Here is a 24364-nt window from a genome sequence, read left to right on the forward strand (position 1 = left end):
AAAGCAATCGAGCTTTATTGTTTTATATAATATTTTCAGGTAATATAAATACAAATGTGTTATTTAGCATGCGTCTCTAGTCTCGTGCATTCTTAATGTGATGAGATCGCAAAACATTTTGTGCTGATATATCTGTCTGCGAGTTTGTATTCGTATCACGTACAAGCGGCAATCATAATGTGAATAGATGATTACGTCTTTTATTTACGGATCACTTTTATTTCAAGGGTAGTATTAAGCTTATGTTTTCAATTACAAAGATAACGCAAGGTTATTAGGATTTGATTTCAAATGAGTGTAGGAACAGCCAGACATCTCAATGAAAGCACAGAATGTTTAGTACTTGCCATAGTAAAAGATTATTGATCCTCTTATTCCTATCATTAGATTTGAAATGCCCAATTTGCGGATAGACATAAAACTTACAGCTAAAAATTTTGCAATATAAAAATTACAGTTGCAAGTTGATATATTTTTTAACTAGCGTAACTTGAATACACCGTGGTCCCTGTATCAAACGATAGATTATTTTTCCTACTACTTTTGGTTCTTAGTCTGTCTATAAATGGGTCAGATTGACCCCTGCCGGCCATGCGACCGATTTAATAGAATAATTTCATATAGTTGCATACTGTATAATTTATACCCATTTGTTACTTTTAATGGCCTCCTTTCAATCCATATGTTGCTCAGTATCATAACCGTAGATGGAGAGTTTGCGTAACTGATACAGATACAGTTGGTCCGAAAGGTCATGTTTCTTTATTTGTTAAAATGTTTATGTGTCACAACATAGTGTGATCGTGTGTTATAAAGTGCACATAGCACTCTTGGTAGATAGGAACTCAAGTTTTCTTACGATATTCATTGTAAAAAATATGCAAAATCTTTTTTGGTCTTATAACATGAATATTTGAAAATCTTAGGTGTTTCATATCTGGTATACTTACAAAAGAAGTAATACGTGGACCAGATTTTAATTTCCCGACAAATGACCATATTAAAATATATATTATTTAATTTTTCCAGCCTTCTTTATGGCCTGTACCCTATATTTTCAATTAATGCATCATTGTTTTTGGCTGAATATGGTAAAATTTGATGCATCGAATTTGTTCACACCATAGTTATATCATTATTCCAGTGGCGCGGCACGCTCCGTCGCGCGGGCGGCTCGGGCAGCAGTTTCAACTCGGGCACACTAACGAACTCAACCATCACTACACCCACTGTTCAGTCACATTACCTCATGTGCAGTATGAGAGACTTCGGTCACACAGCCGGTGGGGACGAAGCAGAGTTGTTGCTATGGTTACACGATGCTAGACGAGCCCAGCCGTTATCGGAGAGGTTCAGGGTCCGGATAGCGAGGGACGGCTTCTCGAACTATATAGATCGGCTGCACGCGAATAGCACGCTGTTTGCGGTGAGTGGGCAGCTTTATTTTCAGGTGGAGCAAGAAAGGTGTGAATCGTGTGAACATCACCCCTTGGTTGTTGGTTTAGAATTAATCACTCGTGAAAAAAGCTCGCAATAGACAATAATAAAATATTAAAATGTTGCCTGTAATTTATATAAATTCTTAATATTTTTTTGGAATTCAGATTGCAATATGAGTTATGACGCGATAAATCACAAAAAAATGAACATGTGATGTTTAGTAAATAAGTCTCCCTAATCAATAACTTGTCTTTTATAACACTTGATAATGTATTATTCTTCTAGGAGTGGAATAAGCGCTGTCCAGAAATGTGCTGTGTCGGAATGACGCTTCCATAATTGTCTCTACTCTATTGTACCTATAGTTGAATAAAAAAAAACTGTAATTATGGTGATAATATACCCGAAAATATAGTTAATAAGAAATACCTGCGAGTTACAACAACAAAAAAATAATAAACGTTTTTCTAAACTGCGGGCTTGGCTTGTTGTTTTAACAGATTGACTCGATGTATGATATGGTATTTAATAAAACTGTTGTTTTAAAATGAATGACTATTTAAACGATGAAATAAAATAAAAAATCGAAACTGAAATTGGACAAAAATCCCCGTATTCACTCTGTATGTAGGTATATATACTAATAGACATGACGCTTTCGTGTGTTTGTAAGAATTACAATATGTACCTAATTGCAATATAAAAACTTTTACTCATTATATTGAGTCGATTTCCTTAAGAATTTATAATTTAATTTAAAATGACTTGCAAGTTTTGATTCTTAATTGTCATATAAGGGGATTTTTCTAAAACCACAGCAGTCCACCACATACTTAATTTACCTAAGCGAATATTATGTACTTTCGTTATCCTGTCAATGAATAAACTGTTTTGTTTTGTTTTTGGCCTAGTTTGCTAAATATCTCGACATTAAAATATTATTGCTTTTTTATAGCTTTTTTATAGCTTTTTGAAAATGAAAAATTATTTATTTCAGCAAAAACAAAGTACGTAACAAAACAAATTTAACAATATAAGAATTTGCTGTTGCTTATTATACATTATAATTATTAACTATTAATAGCTCCCACACTAAGAGAACTTGTGTCGTGGGAGCTGGGACGCTTTATCGGAACGTCCGAAAACAACTGTCCTTATAGCTGAATACAAAGACTTGATGTGGAATATTAATAACATTCAAGAAGAGTATTTAGGGCCGCATTCAATTCCTAATAAGTCAGTTAAAATGACAAATGACAATGTATGAAATTAAATAACCCATTCTTCCATATCCAGGATCTATCAGCAACAGATCTTTCTCGCGAGCTCTGGCTTGTGGCCTGGGTGGTACGAGTGGGGAGATGGTCTGGTGCGGGTAGTATCGGTAGTGGGACTGGGGAGAGACGTGGTCCAGTAGCTAGACGGCCTTTGGGAGCTGGTGTGTTGCCATTGGTTGAGTTTCTGAGACAAACCGAACAGCCGACTGCAGAGAAGGAGTATACTTTTAAGGTGGGTGGAAGTTTTGGGGTGATTTGGGCATGTTTTTGTGCGTTTTTTTTACTGTTGGTAACTTTTACTGTATGTAAGTGCATACTCAGGTCTTAATGTAATATTTCACTAGTGAGAAAGATTCGGTAATCATATTTTATACTTGTGATGAGTATTGAAGGAAATTGTGTTTTGTAAGTTAGCTTAGGTCAAGAGGTAAAAGCGTTTTCGTTTGCTCTGTATTTAACAAGTTTAGTAACTGTTGAGGAAAATAGGATAAGTACCCAGTTAACTTTATTTGTATATGTAATTCGAAGTGGTAACGCGGAATGGTTGCGAATTGGTTAACGAAATATTAGTATTATTTAAAGAGAAACTATACTTTAATCCCTCAGTCCCCGGAATCACAGACACAATAGAAAATCTATTGTGTCGTGGCCCGATCGGGCCGCTCGAGGGGTTAAAAGTAGTTTTTCTTGCCATTATTTATATAGTGTTCCAATTTTATGTAGTACAAATTATTTCGAAATTATAGATCAGTGTGTAGATGAAATTAGCATTCATTGTTTATGTTTACGTTACGAATCGGCATAGGCAAACTATATTATGTCGTTGTCATAATATTTGCTGGGTTACTCAAAGCTTTGTTTACTAAACACGGCACAGTCTGTTGCAATGATGCAAAGCAATTTGCGACCTAAATAAATGCTAAATAATATTATATCTGGAAAGTCCAATGCTATACTATAATTAAAAAATATGAGTATTCATCAGGGAATTTGGATTATTTCTAATAGAACATAAAAAGTAAATTTATGGACCAATTTCAGGTTTACCAATGTGAAGAGAAAGACTTTCATCAGCTTCATGATATGTTAATCCGGAAGCAAACAAATAAGTGCAATATTTTGCCAGGACAACCTAATTATGGTATTTATATAATTTTAATTTTAAATAGAGTATAGCCTCCTGTGGCTTAAATCTAATCTACGATAGTTATACGAACGTATTGTTGTTATTATCTTGCCCACTATTTCTCTTTCACAAAGCACATTATAATTAAAAATAAAGTCGATATATATAGTAACAATCTCTAACTACCCTCTTTCTTGCAGGAATTGTCGTGGCCCTCAGATTACTCACGAACCAAGGCAGTATATCAGAAGCAGTGGCCTCCGGAGCCACTGTTACAGCGAAACGGGGATTTCCCGATGTCATCATGCCGGGAGATGTGCGAAATGATCTGTATCTAACATTGGAGAGGGCGGAGTTCGAAAGGGGTGGGAAAAGTACGGCGAAGAATGTTCTCGCAACTGTCAGCGTGCATGACAGTACGGGATTGGTTATAAGTGTAAGTGGATTGTATAGTAGTAGATTCCCATTATCGGACAAATATTTTGTATGCGTATTTTGTGTCTAATAATAATATAGAAAACACTATAAAGTTTATATGTTTGGATATTGAATATATTTCCAAAAATATGTAAATTGTGCGTCTATCTCTTTTATAATTCATTTACAAATGCCTTGTTTAAACTAGATAGCGCTGTATGAAATGTATGTAATATAAATAAAAAATAATATAAAGTATTTTTTCTATGATATTTGCCAAATATTATCTTTCTTTCTCATAGGATTGTGTATGGGGTGCCAGTGGTATTGGCTCCACCTCCTACGAATCTCTAGTACTATATCATAACAACAGCCCAGCGTGGGGTGAACAACTACGACTTACTGTACCGCTAGAAACATTCACACACGCACACGTACGCATCGAGTTTCGGCATTGTTCTAGTGAGTATATTTTATTATAGGATAGTATTTGAGGTGCTAATAGTATTGGCTCCACTTCATGCAAATTTCTAGTGCTAAGAACGGTTTGATTTGGGGTGAACAACTACGACTCACTGTACCGCTAGAAACGTTCACACACGCACACGTACGCATCGAGTTTCGGCATTGTTCTAGTGAGTATATTTTATTGACGTGACAACGTCTTATAATTCGATAGAGCCGGCTGCAAGCACTAAAAAACATGACTCTTGCGGCGTTATCTCGCTCTGAGGCGTTCCATGTAAGGCTTGAAGTGCAAGAGAGAGCGCGGAACGAGCGACAAAGAAGCACAATCGGCCGTTGTCACGTTCAACTATCGTCAGTAAACCGACTTTACAGACAACCAATTTTTTATAGGATAGTATATGAGGTGCTAATAGTATTGGCTCCACTTCATATGAATTTCTAGTATAATATTACAAGAACAGTTTGGCATGGGGCGAACAACTACGTCTTACAGTGCCGTTGGAAACGTTCACGCTAGCACACGCATTCAAATGCAATAGCAATTCCGAAATACTTATTACAATTTTAAAGACTCAAACTCGAACAAAAGCTGGATATGCCTACACATTAAAATATACTTAAAATATGGATGACGGAAAAATAAGATTCTTTTTTTTTTTACTTTTATAAGCAGGCTATTGACATTTATTTCAGTACCAATACCTACATTCAGTAAAAATTACCTTTCTTATTCACATTAAATACCATTTCCCAGTTTCTAATTTCAATAACTTATTTATTCTTACAGCGCGAGACAAAAATGAAAGGAAACTATACGGTTTCGCATTCGCAAGACTAATGGAAGCGAGCGGCGCTACGCTCAGAGATGGAGCGCATGAGTTATATGTGTACAAGTGTGATGATCCTAGCAAGTGAGTTATTAATTATATTTATTTGGAGTTATTTTATATGCAATTTTGTATTTTTGCAAGGTCTTAAGATATGAATTGAAACAGTCGTTTCAACAATGTTCTTTGTATTTTTGGCCCTGCGAGACAGGCTGTGTGCGGGGTCCGTTATCTTAATAAGTAATAAGATAGAAATAACCTTCTTTTGGCCCATAAATGTTTTTTTTTTATCAATTTTAGGTATTTAAAATCTTAATATTTATTTTTTTGGCTAAGCAATATCTTAAGAATGTAAAATGATTTGTGTTCTTCTTTCGTAAGAAGGCGCGATTTGCTAGCTTAATGCGATTAACGAATATTAGACATTTTTGAACAACGAATCCACTTGCTCTACCGTTGAAAAATAAATAGCTTTGTAAGTAAGAATTCTTTATAGAGCGAGATATTTAAGGCAATAATCCTAAATTTTCTTTATAAACAGGTTAATATCAGCAAACTATCTCTCCCTACCATCGTGTGCGAACGACTCGGTACGCGCGAACGCAACCAACGGGCTCGTGACGTCGTTCCCGAGAAGTACCAAAGAGAACTGTACTATTAGTACGGTTTTGTGTTCGACTAAACTTACGCAGAATGGTGAGAGCTTTTTTTTAGGAAATTACATTTCTGTAGTGGCAGTAGATGTAGTTTTTATTTTGTTAGACATTATGTAATGCATATCTCAATATTTTTATTCCGCTGGATGATTTATCTTTGTAAAATTTCAACTCGAATCAGACTATCGTGATTTTTTAAGTCTTTGTTGTGCTTTTAATTATTTTCTCAATTATTACATTAAAAATAGTTTAAAGAAAGTAATAAAGGACACTTAAAATATGCCGATGAATAGCATTAGGCTTAGCTAAGCTTCACACTAAAAATAACATTAGATAAATATGAAAAAATAGGAATAGAATAATGATTTGTTCTTTCTTCTTCAGAGGATCTTCTAGCATTATTACAATGGCGGGCTCACCCGGAAAAAGTGCAAGAAACGTTACTGAGAGTTTTGCGTTTGGGCGACGGTCTTAGCTGTGAGGAACTTATCAAGTTTCTTAGAGATGTTTTGGACGCACTTTTCGCTTTGTTTTCCACTGAAGATGGCAATAGGTGCTCAAATTTTTATAGCTCTTTAGACGGTTAAAATTTAGCGTAGTCTCTTTAAATTAACTAAGTTATTTCACGGTGTTTAATACGTATCATGTATTTAGCAAAACTGATTAGATCTTGAAATATTTATTTGTAATTAAAAACATAAAGCTAAAATAACAATATCAATTCATTGTTTACAGTACGCCTCATTCTGGAACAGTTTTTCTAGTCCTGGTATCAATATGCAGTTTATTAGATGAAAGTCGATTTCAACACTTTAGACCTGTACTGGATGTGTATATTGAAGAACATTTCTCTGCAGCTCTTGTTTACAAGTGAGTACATATTCATTAAAATTTATTAAAAGGTTAACTTCACTTAAATTACAAATGAAGTATAGGTACTTCATTTGTAATTTAAGTGAGACATAGGTGTCTTAATACTTTATTTTGCATATACAAATATACTAAAGTAACAGTATTAACTTTATGATTCACGATATTTGATGTGTTTTTCTTTTCGATTTCGACACTTAAAATAATTACCAAATTTTTACCGTAAGTTAATAAATTTAAGAAAGAAACGAAAATTTGTATTTGTCTGAGCTTTAAGTTTAATAAGTCTTAGTTGTCTCTGTAGACTTATTACTAGCATACTACTGTAAATCATACTCATTCGCATAATAGAAATATATTTCATAAAACATTCCAGAGGCCTCCTCTCCTCCGTACAACACTGCGCCGAATGGGCGGCCGGCGCTGAAGGCCAAGAACCAATTCGCAAATGCCTACGTTCTCTCGGGGCCGTATTCCGATTAGCCGTTCGCTCGCGCTGCTTGTTCGCGCGAGCTACTGGCGGACAGTATGAGGATAGCTTTAGACGGGATGTTAGGGCGGCGTTACACGCGCTAAAAGCACTGGCTCAACACCCGCATAGAGAGCACTTGGCGCCTGCCCAGGTAACAGCTATAGGCACGCCCTAGAGGCTTAACGGCTTGTCGTATATGTTGTGAGAGTGATACTGGGTACATTAAAACACATCTTGGCTGCATCAAACAATTAATAGTATAATTTGCAGTTGTGTTATCTTGTTGTCAATGTTATCACAATTTTTATAATATTTAAAGAAGCATAAAACAGAATCACATGTAAAATGTAGTATAATTTAATTTTTGCTTATTACATTTGTTTTTTTCCTTTTTCTTTTTAATTACTAGGAATCGACATTTTTTAAGGTTGCCCTAATGACGTCATGGGCGAGCGTCGCGAAAGAGGTATCTTCAGCGCTAAGTCCGGTAGAAGCTGCTAGAATATCGGCGGCCATGTTGGATGCATTCGCAGCGAATGTACCGGCGCCATTGGCTAGAGCAAGGTTGGCTGCGGCACAGGAGATATTGAAAGGGCCGTTGGGACAAGAACCTGGTGAGAGAGAAAATAAGCTCTTCGACTTATCATTTTTTTTCGATTTTGTCATATTTATTACATGAACATAATATCATATACAATCTGTATTTTTGATTTTTTTTTTGCATCACATTTAGGAACTAAATTCATTTAAAACATTTAAATGAACTAATGTGGATAGGAATTATTTATTTATGTGACGTTATTTCTTAAAATATGTAGATGTGTATATGTAAGTTAAAGATAAAAAGAATATGATGATATGAATTATGAAGTCTGTTATAGTTTAAGTTAATTCTAAAGTTTAAAAATTACAAACGATTAAATAAATTCAGTTATAACGACTCAATTTGATCTAATTTTCTACAGAAGCGAGAAATATAGTACTAACCACTGCGTGCCATCACCTACGAGTACACTTAGCACGACGCGACGAACTATCCCAATGTGCCGATATGTTAGGTGAACTTGTCACATTATTGTGGAAGAAAGAAGACCCTGACATTCCATTGGATGATGATGCACTGGATCCAGATGTAGATGTGCTCTGCTTGAACACGCTGGACGTACTCGTTGAGACTGTACTGCATTTGATTGGCGGCAATTCGCCTGTACTTGTGAGTATAATTAATGTAATAGTTAGCCTCATGGTGTCATGATGTTCGAACTGGTAACGTTGCTGTGGAAGAAAGAAGATCCAGATATACCGTTAGATGATGATGCACTGGATCCAGACGTGGATGTGCTCTGCTTGAACACACTTGACGTACTCGTTGAGACTGTACTGCATTTGATTGGCGGCAATTCGCCCGTACTTGTGAGTATAATTAATGTAATAGTTAGCCTCATGGTGTCATGATGTTCGAACTGGTAACGTTACTGTGGAAGAAAGAAGATCCAGATATACCGTTAGATGATGATGCACTGGATCCAGACGTGGATGTGCTCTGCTTGAACACACTTGACGTACTCGTTGAGACTGTACTGCATTTGATTGGCGGCAATTCGCCTATACTCGTGAGTATAATTAATGTAATAGTTAGCCTCATGGTGTCATGATGTTCGAACTGGTCACGTTACTGTGGAAGAAAGAAGACCCTGATATTCCATTGGATGATGATACACTGGATCCAGATGTAGATGTGCTGTGCTTGAACACACTGGACGTACTCGTTGAAACTGTACTGCATTTGATTGGTGGCAATTCGCCCGTACTTGTGAGTATATTTTGTATAATAGTTACCTATTGACGTCATGTTGTTCGAGCTAGTCAAGTTAGTGTGGAAGAAAGAAGACCCTGATATTCCATTGGATGATGATACACTGGATCCAGATGTAGATGTGCTGTGCTTGAACACACTGGACGTACTCGTTGAGACTGTACTGCATTTGATTGGTGGCATATATTTTGGTGTAATTGTCGGAGCTAGTGATGTTATGTTGGGTTACCGTAAAATACCCGTGTCGAGAAATTCGTGTTATGGCTAAAGAAAACGCTTACAACGCCTTCTGGGGATAAAGAAAAGTCATGACCAGTTCTGAACATTGATTGGTTCACCAGAATGCCGCTCACTCAAATTCGCAAATGTTTTTTTTTTTCCATAAATAAGGCAAGGCAACATTCGTGAATTGTAAGTCTAATGCTTTCACATTAGTAACATTATGGTGAAGTTTTTTACCCGCTTAAAATTAACTATGATGACAGAAAAAAAGCTTATTTAATTTTCTTTTAGGGGTCAATGGTAGCTGGTTTACTGGGAGTGATGGAGCTACTGAAGCCAGCCCATTACCAGAGATTATGGAGTCATCTCGCCCCACACCCGCATGATAGGAAACCGCTAAAGGACTTCCTAATGCGAGCGTTTCTTGTATTCCGACATTTGATTGAACAAGACGTGAGTATATTGATAACTAACTAGAACCGGTGGGTTTGCTCGTGTAGAAAAAGTACCTTAAAGATGTCTGTACTAAAGTAAGTACATAATATTATGTGTATTATTATTTACATACTAGCGGTCCGCCCCGGCTTCGCCCATGGTACATGTTTACGTTTTCTCTACATAAGAACCATCCTCGTACTTCAAGGAATATAATAAAAAAAGAATTATCGAAATAGGTTCAGCCGTTCTCGAGTTATGCGCTTACCAACACATTTTGCGATTCATTTTTATATATAAGAAGAAGAAGATGAGAGATCATATTACGTTAACAGTACAATCAGTAGAGTTTTTATTATGGTAATAAAATTTGCTTTTGAAATCGTAGTTCCTATATTATAAAATTATTACATTTTTAGGTATTCCCATCGGATTGGATGGTCCTGCGTGTGCAGAGTTGCAAAGTTTTGTTATCAGCGCTGCAGGATTTAGCTAAACCTCTACTCGAAAGATTCTTGGGAGATGAACCACCGCAATTCGATTCACAAGTTAGTATACTTGATATAGTTTACATTTTAGGGTGCACTCACACACATCAATCACCGTCACGGCACGTCACCGGACAGGATTAAAAAAAAATATGTATCAATAGTTCTAGTATGACTCTGTTCCCACACGACAGTCGCCGGCACGAAATCTATCAGTGACGTCACCGGTCAGGCACGTCAAATAATCTTTCCATATATGTATCATACTTTTATCCCCACTCACCCGGTGCCGTCACGTCTCAGTTCAGTCAGCGTCGTGCTACCGTCAATAATTGCTACATGTTCTCTAGCGTGACACACGTCTAATCACTGACTAACCTGATGTATGTGTTCAATGATTCAGTCAAACCGGCGACGTGACTGACGGACAACATGACGGTGACTGGTGTTTGTGGATATCGGTCAGTTAAGGAAAGCTGGCATGTTCACAGTACTCACACTTATGCAATTTCACTTACAGTATGTTCAAAAATAAATGCGACTCTAGTTTCATTTTAGACTTGAATTGTAAAATGGGTGCGTTGTAGATAAATATATGCAAATATAATTATGAAAGCTCTCATAATTTACCTGTAAAATTATAATTTAAAAGTAAATCAATTGATGAAGTTAATTACATATTTATTCTAATAATAATCAATTGGATAAAAGTATTAATAATTATTAAATTATCAAATAATAATTAAATTTCAGGTCATAAAAACAATACAAATAACACGTGCGCTCACTTTCTAATGGTCTAAACTCTAAAATATAATATACATTACCATAGTAAATTTACTCAGAAAATGCATACAAACAGTGTGATAATCGGATTGTCTGTAATTTATTTTTCCTTTAATTTTTATCACATTCCCCTCCTTTTCTAATAGGTTTCATCCTACTACTATTTTTTTTTTGTTTCAAAAATTATCGACCCCGGTCTAACACACGGATGGTTGTTTTGATAATGATTTAAATAACGGACGTCTTCTGCAGTTGCGGAGCAGTCTTGTCCTGACTTTGGTCGAGTAAAGATATCTAAGAAATATTATATTTGTAGTAAGTACGTAATACCTACCAATACGCGCTAACAAATATGTGTTACATGTTTATTGTATAATTTTCACACTATTGGTTTTAAACTCAAACTCAAACGTTTATACAATTCTAGACTTCTTCTAGAAGCACTTTTGAATCGTCATAACAGTTTAACAATTTTAACATTTACCACCAATTCAGAAAGCAGTATCTATAGAGAAGAAGAATAATCTATTTTGGGGTGTAATGGCTGTCTACCATCTCTCAGCCAAAGCCAACCTCACCTGCCCGTGGTGCACCCTGCCGAACAACAGACGAGGCTCTGGCGTTTACATTTTACAGTGGTAGAGCTACAGCTACATACAATTTATTTTGTGTGTAGCACGACTGGGCTGTAGCTTGTCCGGGGAAGTACCACTGTCTCACGTAATACCGGCGTTAAGCATCTTCTTGCGTTTCGCATGCGTTAGTGAGATTGCCGGATGCCCAACCCCATCGCCCTTCAACAAACATGGCAGCGGTACTCAATAGAAGATTACCCCAGGAGGGTACTAGTATCTGCGATCCTAGAGAATCCCTCCCTGAGCTCTCCCGCTCAGGCTGCCCCACGTATTCTGGGGGGGGCAAGTTTCCGCGCTTCTATTCCACTAGGGGTAAAAAAACTAAACATCTTTCGGCCAACTGTTCAACACTACTATCAGTGGACTTTTGTAATATCAGGGGATTAAATTCAAACCTCGAGGCTGTACACCACCATCTCGAGACAGCCAAGCCGGCCCTCCTCTTTTTAACGGAGACTCAAATATCTTCTCCGGCTGACACATCTTATTTGAATTACCCGGGCTATGTTCTGGAACATACGTTTGTTCCGCGCGCTGGAGTTTGTGTATACGCTAGAGAAGATATTTGCTGTCGTCGCTTGGGTGACCTGGAAGGCATTGACCTATCGTTATTGTGGCTACGTGTAGACTGCGATAACCAACCCCGCGTCTATGCGTGCCTGTATAGGTCGCACAGCGGAAACACCGAAACTGACAGACTCATCCAGAAAATTCAGACTTCGATCGATATTCTGCTCCAAAAGATTCCAACGATCGAGATAGTGGTTTTGGGTGACTTTAACGCTCATCACGCTGAATGGTTGTGCTCACGCAATACTGACCATGCAGGACGTTCTTTCCGTGACTTCGCCTTGGCCTACGATCTAACACAACTGGTCCCCTCGCCTACAAGGATACCTGATGTCGAGGACCACACTCCATCTCTGCTAGATCTATTTCTAAGTTCCTCTCCAGACAATTACAAAGTGAGCGTCGCAGCCCCTCTTGGATCCTCCGATCATTGTCTTATACAGAGTACAGTGCCCCTCACATATCAATCTCGGTCTCGCCCAGCTACTACCCGACGTGTCTGGCATTATGGGTCGGCGGACTGGGATGGGATGCGCACGTTCTTTTCCTCCTACCCATGGAGACAGGTCTGCTTTGCAGATGAAGATCCCGATGCTTGTGCTGACTGTGTCGCTGATGTTGTGCTACAGGGCATGGAGCTTTTCATCCCGAACTCTGTGGTACCTGTCGGTGGCAAGTCGCAGCCCTGGTTTGGGCAATCTTGCAGAGAAGCATCTCGAACGAAGCAAGATCGTTATCGAAACTGGGCAGAAGCTCTTGCTGCGAAAAATCCTGAAGCTAAGCATCTCAAGAAATTGTACAACTCTGCCTCCAGATCACTAAAGAGGAAAATTGCTGAAGCAAAGGCAAGCTTCATCAACAGAATTGGAAAAAAGCTGACACATTACCCTTCGGGCACACGGGCTTTTTGGTCTCTTGCTAAGGCTATCCTGGGAAACTTCTGCCGGTCGTCATTTCCACCACTACGCAGGGCCGACGACTCTTTAGCTCACACAGCTAAAGAAAAAGCTGATACTTTGGCGACTCTTTTCGCATTAAATTCGTCGCTGGATGATGAGGGGAAAACACCACCGTCCATCTCAGACTGCAATAGCACGATGCCCGAAGTGAAATTCACGCAATCTGCAGTGCGTAAAGCCCTTCGTTCTCTCATCATTCATAAGTCAAATGGGCCTGACGGCATCCCTGCTGTAGTTCTAAAGACCTGCGCTCCCGAGCTGGCTCCGGTCTTAACACATCTCTTTCGATACTCATATGCCACTGGTATTGTCCCTAGATCCTGGAAGACCTCCTTGATACATCCGATCCCTAAGAAAGGCATACGCTCCGATCCATCTAACTATAGGCCAATTGCAGTCACCTCCTTATTCTCTAAAGTGATGGAGTCCATCATTAACAGTCAGCTCTTGCGATATCTCGAGGACTACCAACTGTTAAGTGACCATCAATACGGCTTTCGTCATGGTCGCTCTGCAGGTGACCTCTTAGCATTTCTGACTCACCGATGGGCAAAAACAGTGGAGAATAAGGGGGAAGCGCTGGCTGTAAGTTTAGATGTAGCGAAGGCCTTTGATCGGGTGTGGCACAGGGGGCTCCTTTCCAAACTTCCATCGTATGGATTACCGGAGAGGTTATGCAATTGGGTAGCTAGCTTTCTCCAGGCACGTAGCATCCAAGTCGTCGTCGACGGAGCATGCTCTGAATCTATGCCTATTAGCGCTGGTGTCCCACAAGGCTGTGTGTTGTCGCCTACGTTGTTCCTTCTGCATTTCAATGATATGTTGCGAATACGTAGCATTCATTGTTATGCGGACGACAGCACTGGTGACACGCATTATGCCGGCCAAGCAAAAACCTCTCTGGAACTAACAAACCAGCATCGAAACGAGCTTGTGTCGAACATTGAGCGTACACTCGAGGAAATTTCTGCGTGGGGCCAATCCAACCTTGTCGACTTCAACCCAGGGAAGACACAGGTCTGTGCATTTACAACCAAGAAAAGTCCCTTTGTCGTACCACTTACCTTCCAGAACAGTCCCCTGACTATCAAACCAAGCATCAGCATTCTCGGCGTTGAGATTACGTCTGACGTGCAGTTCCGTGGATTCTTGGAGGACAAAGCCAAGATTGCTTCGAAGAAGTTAGGGGTGCTCGCCAGAGCGAGACGGTACTTCACACCCGCTCACCTATTGCAACTTTATAAGGCTCAAGTCCGGCCCCATATGGAGTACTGCTCGCACCTCTGGGCCGGAGCACCCCAATACCAGCTCCTACCACTAGACCGCGTTCAGCGTCGAGCAATCCGCATCATTGACGACACCGAGATTGCCAAATCGCTTGATGCTTTGTCGCTGCGGAGAGACGTCTCCTCTCTCTGTGTCTTTTACAAAATCTATAATGGGGAATGTTCTGAGGAACTCTTCAACTTGATTCCAGCCGCCGATTTCCACAACCGCACATCGCGTCACAAGCTAAAGTATCATCCTCACCATCTGGATGCATGGCGCTCTACCACAGTGCGATTCTCCCGTAATTTTTTGCCTAGAACAACATCGTTGTGGAATAAATTACCATCTGAGGTGTTTCCAAGCGTCTATGACAAAGAAACCTTCAAAAAAAGGGCATACAAGTTTCTTAAAGGCCGGCAACACATTCGCGGTGCCCCTGACAACGCGAATGCCTATGGGCGGCGGGCATCACTTTCCATCAGGTGACCCGCCTGCTCGCTTGCCCGCTTAAGTATAAAAAAAAAAAAAAAAAAAAAAAATCTATTTAATCATAATCGTAATCTTCTACTTCACTGAAACTTTCATCGCTCGAAGAACTCGCCGTCGGAATTTCTTAATGTTATTATATAAATGAGTCAGTGTAATTATCTACTTTTGGTTCTAATTGAATATATTTTTCCTCATGTTCTCGCGTCTTTCTCCAAACGTCACTAAACATATCCAGACTAATAGCATTTGCTTCCTTTCTAAATAATTCTTCCACAGTTTTCAAGTTAAAGTTCACATTTTGTGATATGCCCCATAGTAACTCTATTGGGTTGAGTTCTGGATTGTATGGTGGAAGGCGCAATACACTATGTCCATGATCTTTGAGGATTGCATCAAGTAGGTAAAAATGGTGTATAGTTTGGCTTACTTTTTTAATAATGTGATAACTCTGATTATTAATTAGTAATTTGATTTTTGAAAAAAGAATGCCGATTTTAGTCAAAATTTATATTTTTCTAACAAGATCCTTATCATCCAAATTTCCACCTTGGTGAGAAAAATTGACATTTCTAATGAAAATGAACAAAAAATTAAATGATTTTATTAAATACTGTAAAATAGTCTATAATTCTTCCATTTACTGTATCACAAAATTCTTCATAGATTTTTAGATATTCGTAATACACCAATTACATCACCCTGTATTTATAAACAATTGCAAAATATGACACATACATAGGCCGGGAGATACTGACACAAAATTTCGGGTCATTTGTAACAGAATGGCGGTTCTACAGAGGTCTTATTACGCAATGACTAAAAGAAAAATGATGGTCAGAACGCTGGTACCGGCGGACTAGTCGCGTGGGCGTTAGTCGAACTCGTCGGATAAATAGCGAAAGTCAAACGATTTGTAACACAAAAATTTTAGAATTTACCTATAGCCCATAAAAAAGATGTAGGCGGTAGTGTCATGCCATACTTTTCCGGTGTAACTTACAGCCCCCCCATACCGACGCGATGCGTTGATTAAAAAAAAAACAATTCAACCATTTGTACCAGGCTAACTTTTGCACAGGTAATCATCATCGTGCAGACATTTACGAAAATCGCCATGCCATACTTTTCGGACGATTCCAAATGGCCACTATACCGCCGAAAATCTGCAAAAAAAAAATTTTTTTTCGCCAAACAATTTGTACCAGTATTGCATTTGGATTTTTGGAGAGTATTTGATAAAATGTGACCATTATTATATTTGCCATACTTCTAGTAGGGGGAAAAAGTGCTGCCATACTTGAAAAATTAATTTATTCGTCACGTTTCAAAAATACGACTGTACAATACGTAAAATAATTTTTTACAGTATGGGATCATTATATTCTGTTTGTTTGTATACAATTTTACCTAGAAAAAAATATCGCAGAATGCAAACATGGGGCGGATGATTGTAAGACTTAAGCCAAGACGTAAAAAAGAAATGAAAAGAATTGGTGATTTGTACCAGTACGGCATTTTTGAAAAGTATATGATGCAACGTGTTACGTGACCATTATTATATTTGCCATACTTTTAATAGAGGGAAAAATTAGTGCCATACTGCTACAAATCGTTCAAACTACGAATAAAATCTTACAATAAGAAAAAAATCTTATACACATTCGTCACCTCCCACAGGCATTATCACACTTCTATTTATAATCATTCAGGAGTTGTTGAAAAAAAAATGTAGGGTGGTACAAATCGTTTGGCGAGAAAAAAAAATTCAAAAATTTGCAGATTATCCGCGGTATGGCGACCATTTGGAATCGTCCGAAAAGTATGGCATGGCGATTTTAGTAAATGGCTGCACGACGATGGTTACCTGTGCAAAAGTTAGCCCGGTACAAATGGTTGAATTGTTTTTTTTAAATCAACGCATTCACGTCGGTATGGCGGACTGTAAGTCACATCGTCAGAGTATGGCATGACACTTCCGCCTACATCTTTTTTAAGGGCTATCGGTAAATTCTAAAATTGTTGTGTTACAAATCGTTGGACTTTCGCTATTTAACCGACGAGTGTGACTAATGCCCACGCGACTAGTCCGTCGGTACCAGCGTTCTGACCATCATTTTTCTTTTTGTCATTGCGTACTAAGACCCCTCTAGACCGCCATCCTGTTACAAAAGACCCGAAATTTTGTGTCAGTATCTCCCGGCCTAACATGTGCAATGTGTAAATGTGTTGACGTTCCAGCTCTTCTTAATATACCTATACGTACACAAACCGTCACCGATCAGTCATCGGTGACTTGACGGTGACTGATGTGTGTGAGTGCACCTTTAAAATCAAATTAATTAGAGTTAAGTTTTTTCCCCTCAATTAAAACATTACATATTATGTAGTTATTTACGAATCCTGCCACTTGTAATGAATGCGCAACTAAAATATGTGTTACAGTTCGATTCAATTAGGTGTAGGTGCGAGTGTGAGTGCGCACAGGTCCCATATCGTCCCGCTAATACCTAAAATTGTTTTCTGCGCATCGGATCGTACGATGTTCCGAGCCGCCATTTAGTTTGAATCGTACTGTTCATGAATGTTTTTCTTGTCTTTTCCTACTCGTAATGACATTATCTTTTATGTTTCAAAAGGCCAGTGCTGCCAGACATAACTTATCATCTATACTTAGCAAAATTTCGGGCTTCGAGTAGTGTTAATAGCTGTCTTTCTACTCCTTAAAAAAGAATTGTATTTTGAGAATATACAAATGTGTTTGTTCCAGTTATGGTCGGGTTACATGGAGCTAGGTGTGGCCCTAGTGACATCAAGCGCGCTACAAACGGAGCGGTGGACGGGCAAAGGGCCCGACAGGAGCGGCATGCGAGCCGCCGCTGGCCTGCAAGTGTTGGCCGTGTGGAGTCGGCTGGGTTAGTGCTTGTATTGTAAGGGTCTGGTTATATGGAGCTGGGGGTAGCCACATTTAATTCCTATTTTCAAGACATTTGCAAGTTCAATTAAGCAGAAATATGGTTGTGATTTAGTAAAATATGTGGAGATAATAAAATAATAATAATGTAAGTAATTAAACTGATATTAAAACTTACATAAAATTAACAATTGACTCCTTCATAATTATTATTATATACAAATTACATTTTATAACGAGCTAATAATTACACAGCACATTTACATTATATCAAAATATCATCTTCACTTGGAGCTATAAAGAGTATTATTGTATGCATTTATTATCCAAGTAATCTTATTTTGCCAACTCAATCTCACTCATGTTTTCCTCTTTTCATAATCATAAAATATGCCCACATCCACAGGGGCCGCACAACTCCAACTAATAGGGGCGGCAGTAGGCGCCCTACTCGAAATCACTCTAGTAGGGGAGCTCCGTAGAGCAGCTCTAGGCGCTCTAGTCGCTCTAATGGCGGCCGAACGAGCTGCTACCGGCTCCGCTAGACGCACTGAAGCGGCGCTTGTTGATAAACTGGACTCGTTAGTTGCGGATAATAAGGCGGATGATCACTATCGACGGCTTTTTGATACTGTGTAAGTATGATAGATAATACTGCTTTCCGAATCGGTGGTAAATGTTAAAAATATGTATTGACGTTTCAAAAATGCTTCTCGAAGAAGTCTAATTGAATAAATAAATGTTTGAGTTTGAATTTTTGAAATGAAGAATCGATGACTAAAATTAAGTAATAACACGTTGAAATTGCAGTGACTCAAGATAGTAAAAATAAAAGTCAGTGTATATGTCGCAGGCAAATTGTATTATTTCGCCGTTTACTAAAAAATTTCTGATTACGAATTCTCGACATATTACAAAATGCCCGAGCATTTGTAAACGGCGAGATTATACAATTTGCCTGCGACATATACAGTGGTGGACGTTTAATTAGAAACATCTAACTCAATGAAGTAGTCATCAAATTCATTTAACATTTATGTATTAACGTATTAGAGATTAAGTATTATTTCATTTGTAATAGAACACCCGTTTATCTAGTTTTATGATAAATTGCTTAATTTTAATCAAACATTAGCTTAAATTAATAAAATTAAACAACTTTAAGTGAAGTCTGATTTCTGAGTATTTTCAGTCTGGACAACAAATTAGAAACAGCATGGTTCGAATGTTCCAAAGTCAAAACCTGTTGAAATGCCGCCAATATTATTTTCTTCTACAAATTTTTGCACCGTTTTTTAAACATTATATCTAAAAGTTTCTGAAAATTTATTAACTTTGCAGTAAAAATGGGTAAAAGTAAGATTTTTGACCCTTCAACAAGAAAAATAATTTTAAGTTTACATTTTGACAAAAACTGGAGTTACAGGAAAATTGCAAATCATTTAGAGTGTTCGATAAAAATATATTCAATGCTATAGTTTATTTAAAAGAGCATGGTACTTCCGATCAAGTGCCTAGAAAAGCTCGACCATGAAAAACCACTGCTCGCGAGGATAGGCAAATGATTCTTTTGGCAAAGATGGATCCATTTAAAAGTTCAAATTCTATTATAACATTAGTTTTTTCCGAAGATGAACCCTGCAATGAGTTGATGAGATCGGTTCGCAGGCGGTAAGTCGAGGCAAAATTTTTTTGGGAGAGACGCCAGGAAAGTACAGCTTCTTACTAGGCAGTACAACGACAACAACGATTTTCATTTACTAAGAAATATTGCTCGTGGACAGTCCGCCAGAGGAAATTTTTATTTTGGGACGAAACTAAAATTAATTTAATCAATTCTGATGGCAAAGGATACCTACGCACGTCGTTCAGTTAACCAAGCCTTAGATAATAAATAAAAAGTTCAGCATGGCGGAGGAAACATTATAGTATGGGCACGTATGGGGTTGTTTCTAGATTGTTATAATCTTTATAGACAACAACGGCTTTACAACGTCGTGGCTTAGATTGTATGACGTGCTGGCCACGGACAATTCGCTATAGCGAAAATTCGCGCGGCGCGACTGGCGGCGCGTCTTGCGAATGAATCAAATGTATGGAAATGTACTGGGCATGCCACGCGCAGCGGCGACCAGCGAGACGACCGGCGAATTTCCCCGAGCGAATCGCGCGGCACGACTAGCGATCGAAACAAATGTATGAGTTATTACGGCGCAGGCCACAGAGTCGAGCGGCAGACGCGGCGACTACTCCCGGAGCGAACTTAATTTAAAATAGTTTGTTTTTTTTTCGCGAAAATGGAGACGGAAGCTTTTATTGCAGAAATTCTAGCTAGACCAGCTATTTGGAAGTCTAGCCACCCGCAACATAATTTTTCATCATGCCTATATTTTTCATATTTTTGGTGGAATTCTCCGTCTGTAACACGATTTCTATTTAATTCGTGTACTCCACTATATCTTCCAAACATTAACAGCCGTACAAATAAAAACTTGCTTATTCAAACCTTATGCAATGCATAGATATGATAAGAATAAATAAAGAATAAGGATGTCATAATTTCTTACAAATAAATTTGGAATAACGTCGATGTAACTATGCTCACGCTATGCAATAGGCTCAAAGCGGCAACGTCGCAATTCATTCACAAAATTATGAAAAACATTGAAATTGTCTACGGTTAAGCCTTGGTGCTGTCATTTTGCTGACGCTCGTTTGACAACGTCGAATTTGTTGTGAAGTTTCATCATACGATGTTCTGTTTATTTATTTTTTTAAATATATTTATTGGAAATAATTTAAATATATCATTAAATATGCAAGCAAATGATAGATAACGCTATCCAATATCTGGAGAACAGAAGATAAACCCACCTTGAGATAGAGAGTTGCCAAATAACTGGTACCTACTCAAAACATACAACTCCAAGCTTAGAAGATTTATATTTTCAACGAAAGTGTATATTATTGTGATAAGTTTAGAAATAAGTTTTATGTGTAATGTATGTATGGTTGGGCGCATGTTGTAAATAAATAAATCATTATAAATATCAAAAGGGTTTTTCATAATTTCGTATATTTTGACATTTCATACAAAATTTTCCATTTCAATAGGTACGTAATGAAATTATTAATTTGTTCAACTTTTTCTACTTCTCGTATTACTCTCATTGCTATTATCTCAAATTTAGATTGAAAATTGCTTCTAAAACTTGTAAAACACAGCAAAATGTACTAAAAGATATGTTACAACTCGGTTATGTCAGACTTATACTAGGGTGGTAGCCGGAATAAGGACGGAATAGCATTAGTATGAATACTTATTACGAAGTTATACTAGGTTACATTTATTTCGTGTTTATTTGTATGATTTTTCCTTATTCTTAGTTTATTCTTTGCATAAAATGTTATAACTCGTTTATTTGTACGGCTGTAAATCTTGAGCAAAAAAGCTGCTACTCTCCAAACAATACGTCGAGCTAACTTTGATAAAGCCATCTCGTCTCCTCGTCTACACTGGTCGCGGCGGCGAACGCAACTGCCCGTGGCATGCTTACCGCGCCGCGCGAATTGCCGCGCCGCCCGTCGCGCCGTCGGTCGCGCCGCCGGTGTCCGTGGCCAAGGTGTGAGATTTTAACATGTTTGCAAAATTTCCTAATAGAATTGGAACCTTTAAATGGATCCATCTTTGCGAAAAGAATTATTTGCCTATGCTCGCGAGCAGTGGCTTTTCATGGTTGAGCTTTTTTAGGCACTTAATCAGAAGTACCATGCTCTTTTAAATAAACTGTAGCATTGAATATCGTTTTATCGAACACTCTAAATGATTAGCAATTTTCCTGTAACTCCAGTTTTTGTCAAAATGTAAGCTTAAAATTATTTTTCTTGTTGATGGGTCACAAATCTTACTTTTACCCATTTATACTGAAAAGCAAATTAATTTTCAGAAACTTTTAGATGGTATGTTTAAAAAACGGTGCAAATATTTGTAGAAGAAAAAAATATTGGCTTTGGAACACTCGAACCATGCTGTTTCTAATTTGTTGTCCAGACTGAAAATACTCGGAAATCAGACTTCACTTAAAGTTGTTTAATATTATTAATTTAAGATAACGTTTGATTAAAATTGAGCAATTTCTCATAAAACTAGATAAACGGGTGTTCTATTACATATGAAATAATGCTTAATCTCTAATACGTTAATACACAAATGTAAATCAATTTGTAGACTACTTCATTGTGTTACGAGTTTCTAATTAAACGTCCACCACTGTATATTGTAACTACAATGTCCGTATAGAATAAATGAATGCATGAATGAGCGAGTGAATTAGTGAATGTGTAATAAGTAGAAGTAATACTTGGCTAACACGACAGAGAACTGCGTCTTAATAGAATACACCAATAAAATCTATTTTTTGCACCTACAGATAAAATATATGTTTTATGGTTGAGCAAACCTTCATTATTATTGAAATAAACTAGCAGACACTAAAATGTTACAACCAAAACAAGGAGTACTTACATGAATATATTATTACCAAATTACTTTCAAATAGCCTATAAATAGGTAATTAAATTATAACTGAATAGAAGAGATCATTATATTCGTTAGACAAATTAGTAAAATGTATAAACGATAGTTTATTTCTTGATAGATATACCATTAAGTAAGTGCTTTTCGGCATGAATGTACGGTTTATATTATTTAAAAAATAAGTATACAATGTTGTGTTCTGCTGTGTGTTCATCGATAAGTTTTGTTAAAATGTTAATGATGGAAAAAATATTACACATGCTTACGTACATCAGGGAACATTTGAGTTCAGTGTGAGTATAATTACCAATTATTGATAGTAAATTTAAGTATGAATAGTTGACATCAAATTTAACACAGTTATATTATTGAATAAATGTTGAAACATTAATGGAGGTTTATCAATTCGCAGTTTAATTATTTAGTAAAATATGACATATTTTATTATTTCATATAACTTATGTTACAGAATATGTAAGGCTACATACAAATAGCATACTTGTCTTGAGAACTAACAGAAAAAATGGTTACTTTCATCTGCAACAGCAATGTTGTGTAAAAAAATGAGGTGTTAAACTAATTAAGGCGATCTTATCAATCTATTTATAAAAATTGCGAAGGTTAATTTCTAGCTAATTAACATTTCTACCATACCAGGTTAAAGGTAAGACGTTTGACGAATTTAGACAGGAGCTTCTACTCATGAAACTGAACAACTTTTGTTCTACAACTTTGCTGAATTCGTAGAAAAAAATTTGGACTTTGTATGGAAATCGGTCAGCTGATTAGCGAAGTTTCCTTACAAAGTCCAATTTTTTTTTACGAATTCAGCAAAGTTTTGTCCTGTCTAAATTCGTCATACGTCTTACCTTTCACCCTGTATCAAATTTTTACTTGTCTGTCATAAAAATCGATATATTTTCATCAATAATATATTTTTTAAAACAGTCTCATGGAACGCGTATCTACGGAGGGTTGGCGGGAAGCAGGCGCAGCCTTCGTAGGATGTGTTACCCGCTTATTAGAAAGACTACTCGACTATCGTGCCGTGATGCAGGGCGCTGAACATAGACACAAACGTATGGCGGCCACTGTCAACTTGCTGGTGAGTGGTGGAATCAAGAAGCTTATATCTAATACACTGGAGATTGCACTATGAACATTAACTTGTAACAAGAAAATATGACGTTGAATGCCAACTTGCCAAGTTAGGTGTGAAAGGGATAAAAAAAACATACAGGCGTCATTCAACGTCATATTTTCTTGTTACAAGTTAATGGTCATAGTGCAATCTCCAGTGTATTAGATATAAGCTTCTTGGGTGGAATGTTCTAGAATTCGAACACGCGTTCACCATTGAGTTATATTATAGAGAGGACACCACAAACAAAATATGTGCGACAAGCGCGGCGGTGCGGGCCGGCTAGTGAGTCATACACTTTGTAGATATTCTGCCTCTTATTACTTATAAATTAAAACCAATCAATGTAACAAATAAATATTGTGTATCTTATTAAAAAAATATGAATAAAATTATCAATTAAAACCAATCAATGTAACAAAAGAAAATGGTTTGAGACGATTGACTCTAACTCGTATTACATATAGTTTAGTAGCGATGCCTTCTCTAGTACGTAGTACTTGGTAACTCAATGGCGTTCACATACATATTGCTAGTAAGCGTCCCAGCAGTG

At 37.5% G+C, this 24364-nt stretch overlaps 1 protein-coding gene across 1 annotated transcript in view; it reads left to right on the forward strand.

The window, feature by feature from the left end:
* spg (dedicator of cytokinesis spg) overlaps positions 1–24364 on the forward strand; it is a 66946-nt gene that overhangs the window by 29879 nt on the left and 12703 nt on the right. The window contains exons 6-22 of the mRNA XM_089700600.1: positions 1145–1426; positions 2737–2949; positions 3759–3858; positions 4044–4279; positions 4563–4722; positions 5516–5639; positions 6097–6251; positions 6596–6764; positions 6947–7081; positions 7458–7704; positions 7981–8167; positions 8519–8766; positions 9883–10044; positions 10446–10574; positions 17990–18134; positions 18540–18768; positions 23619–23775. Of these exons, the coding sequence (XP_089556726.1) occupies positions 1145–1426; positions 2737–2949; positions 3759–3858; positions 4044–4279; positions 4563–4722; positions 5516–5639; positions 6097–6251; positions 6596–6764; positions 6947–7081; positions 7458–7704; positions 7981–8167; positions 8519–8766; positions 9883–10044; positions 10446–10574; positions 17990–18134; positions 18540–18768; positions 23619–23775 (3078 nt within the window). The remainder of the gene's footprint in view (positions 1–1144; positions 1427–2736; positions 2950–3758; positions 3859–4043; positions 4280–4562; positions 4723–5515; positions 5640–6096; positions 6252–6595; positions 6765–6946; positions 7082–7457; positions 7705–7980; positions 8168–8518; positions 8767–9882; positions 10045–10445; positions 10575–17989; positions 18135–18539; positions 18769–23618; positions 23776–24364) is intronic.

The sequence above is a fragment of the Colias philodice genome, chromosome 11, assembly GCF_061535455.1.
Source record: "Colias philodice isolate Cphi_HAF_F1 chromosome 11, ilColPhil1 Martin Lab GWU primary, whole genome shotgun sequence".
In the NCBI taxonomy this organism is placed as follows: Eukaryota; Metazoa; Arthropoda; class Insecta; order Lepidoptera; family Pieridae; genus Colias; species Colias philodice.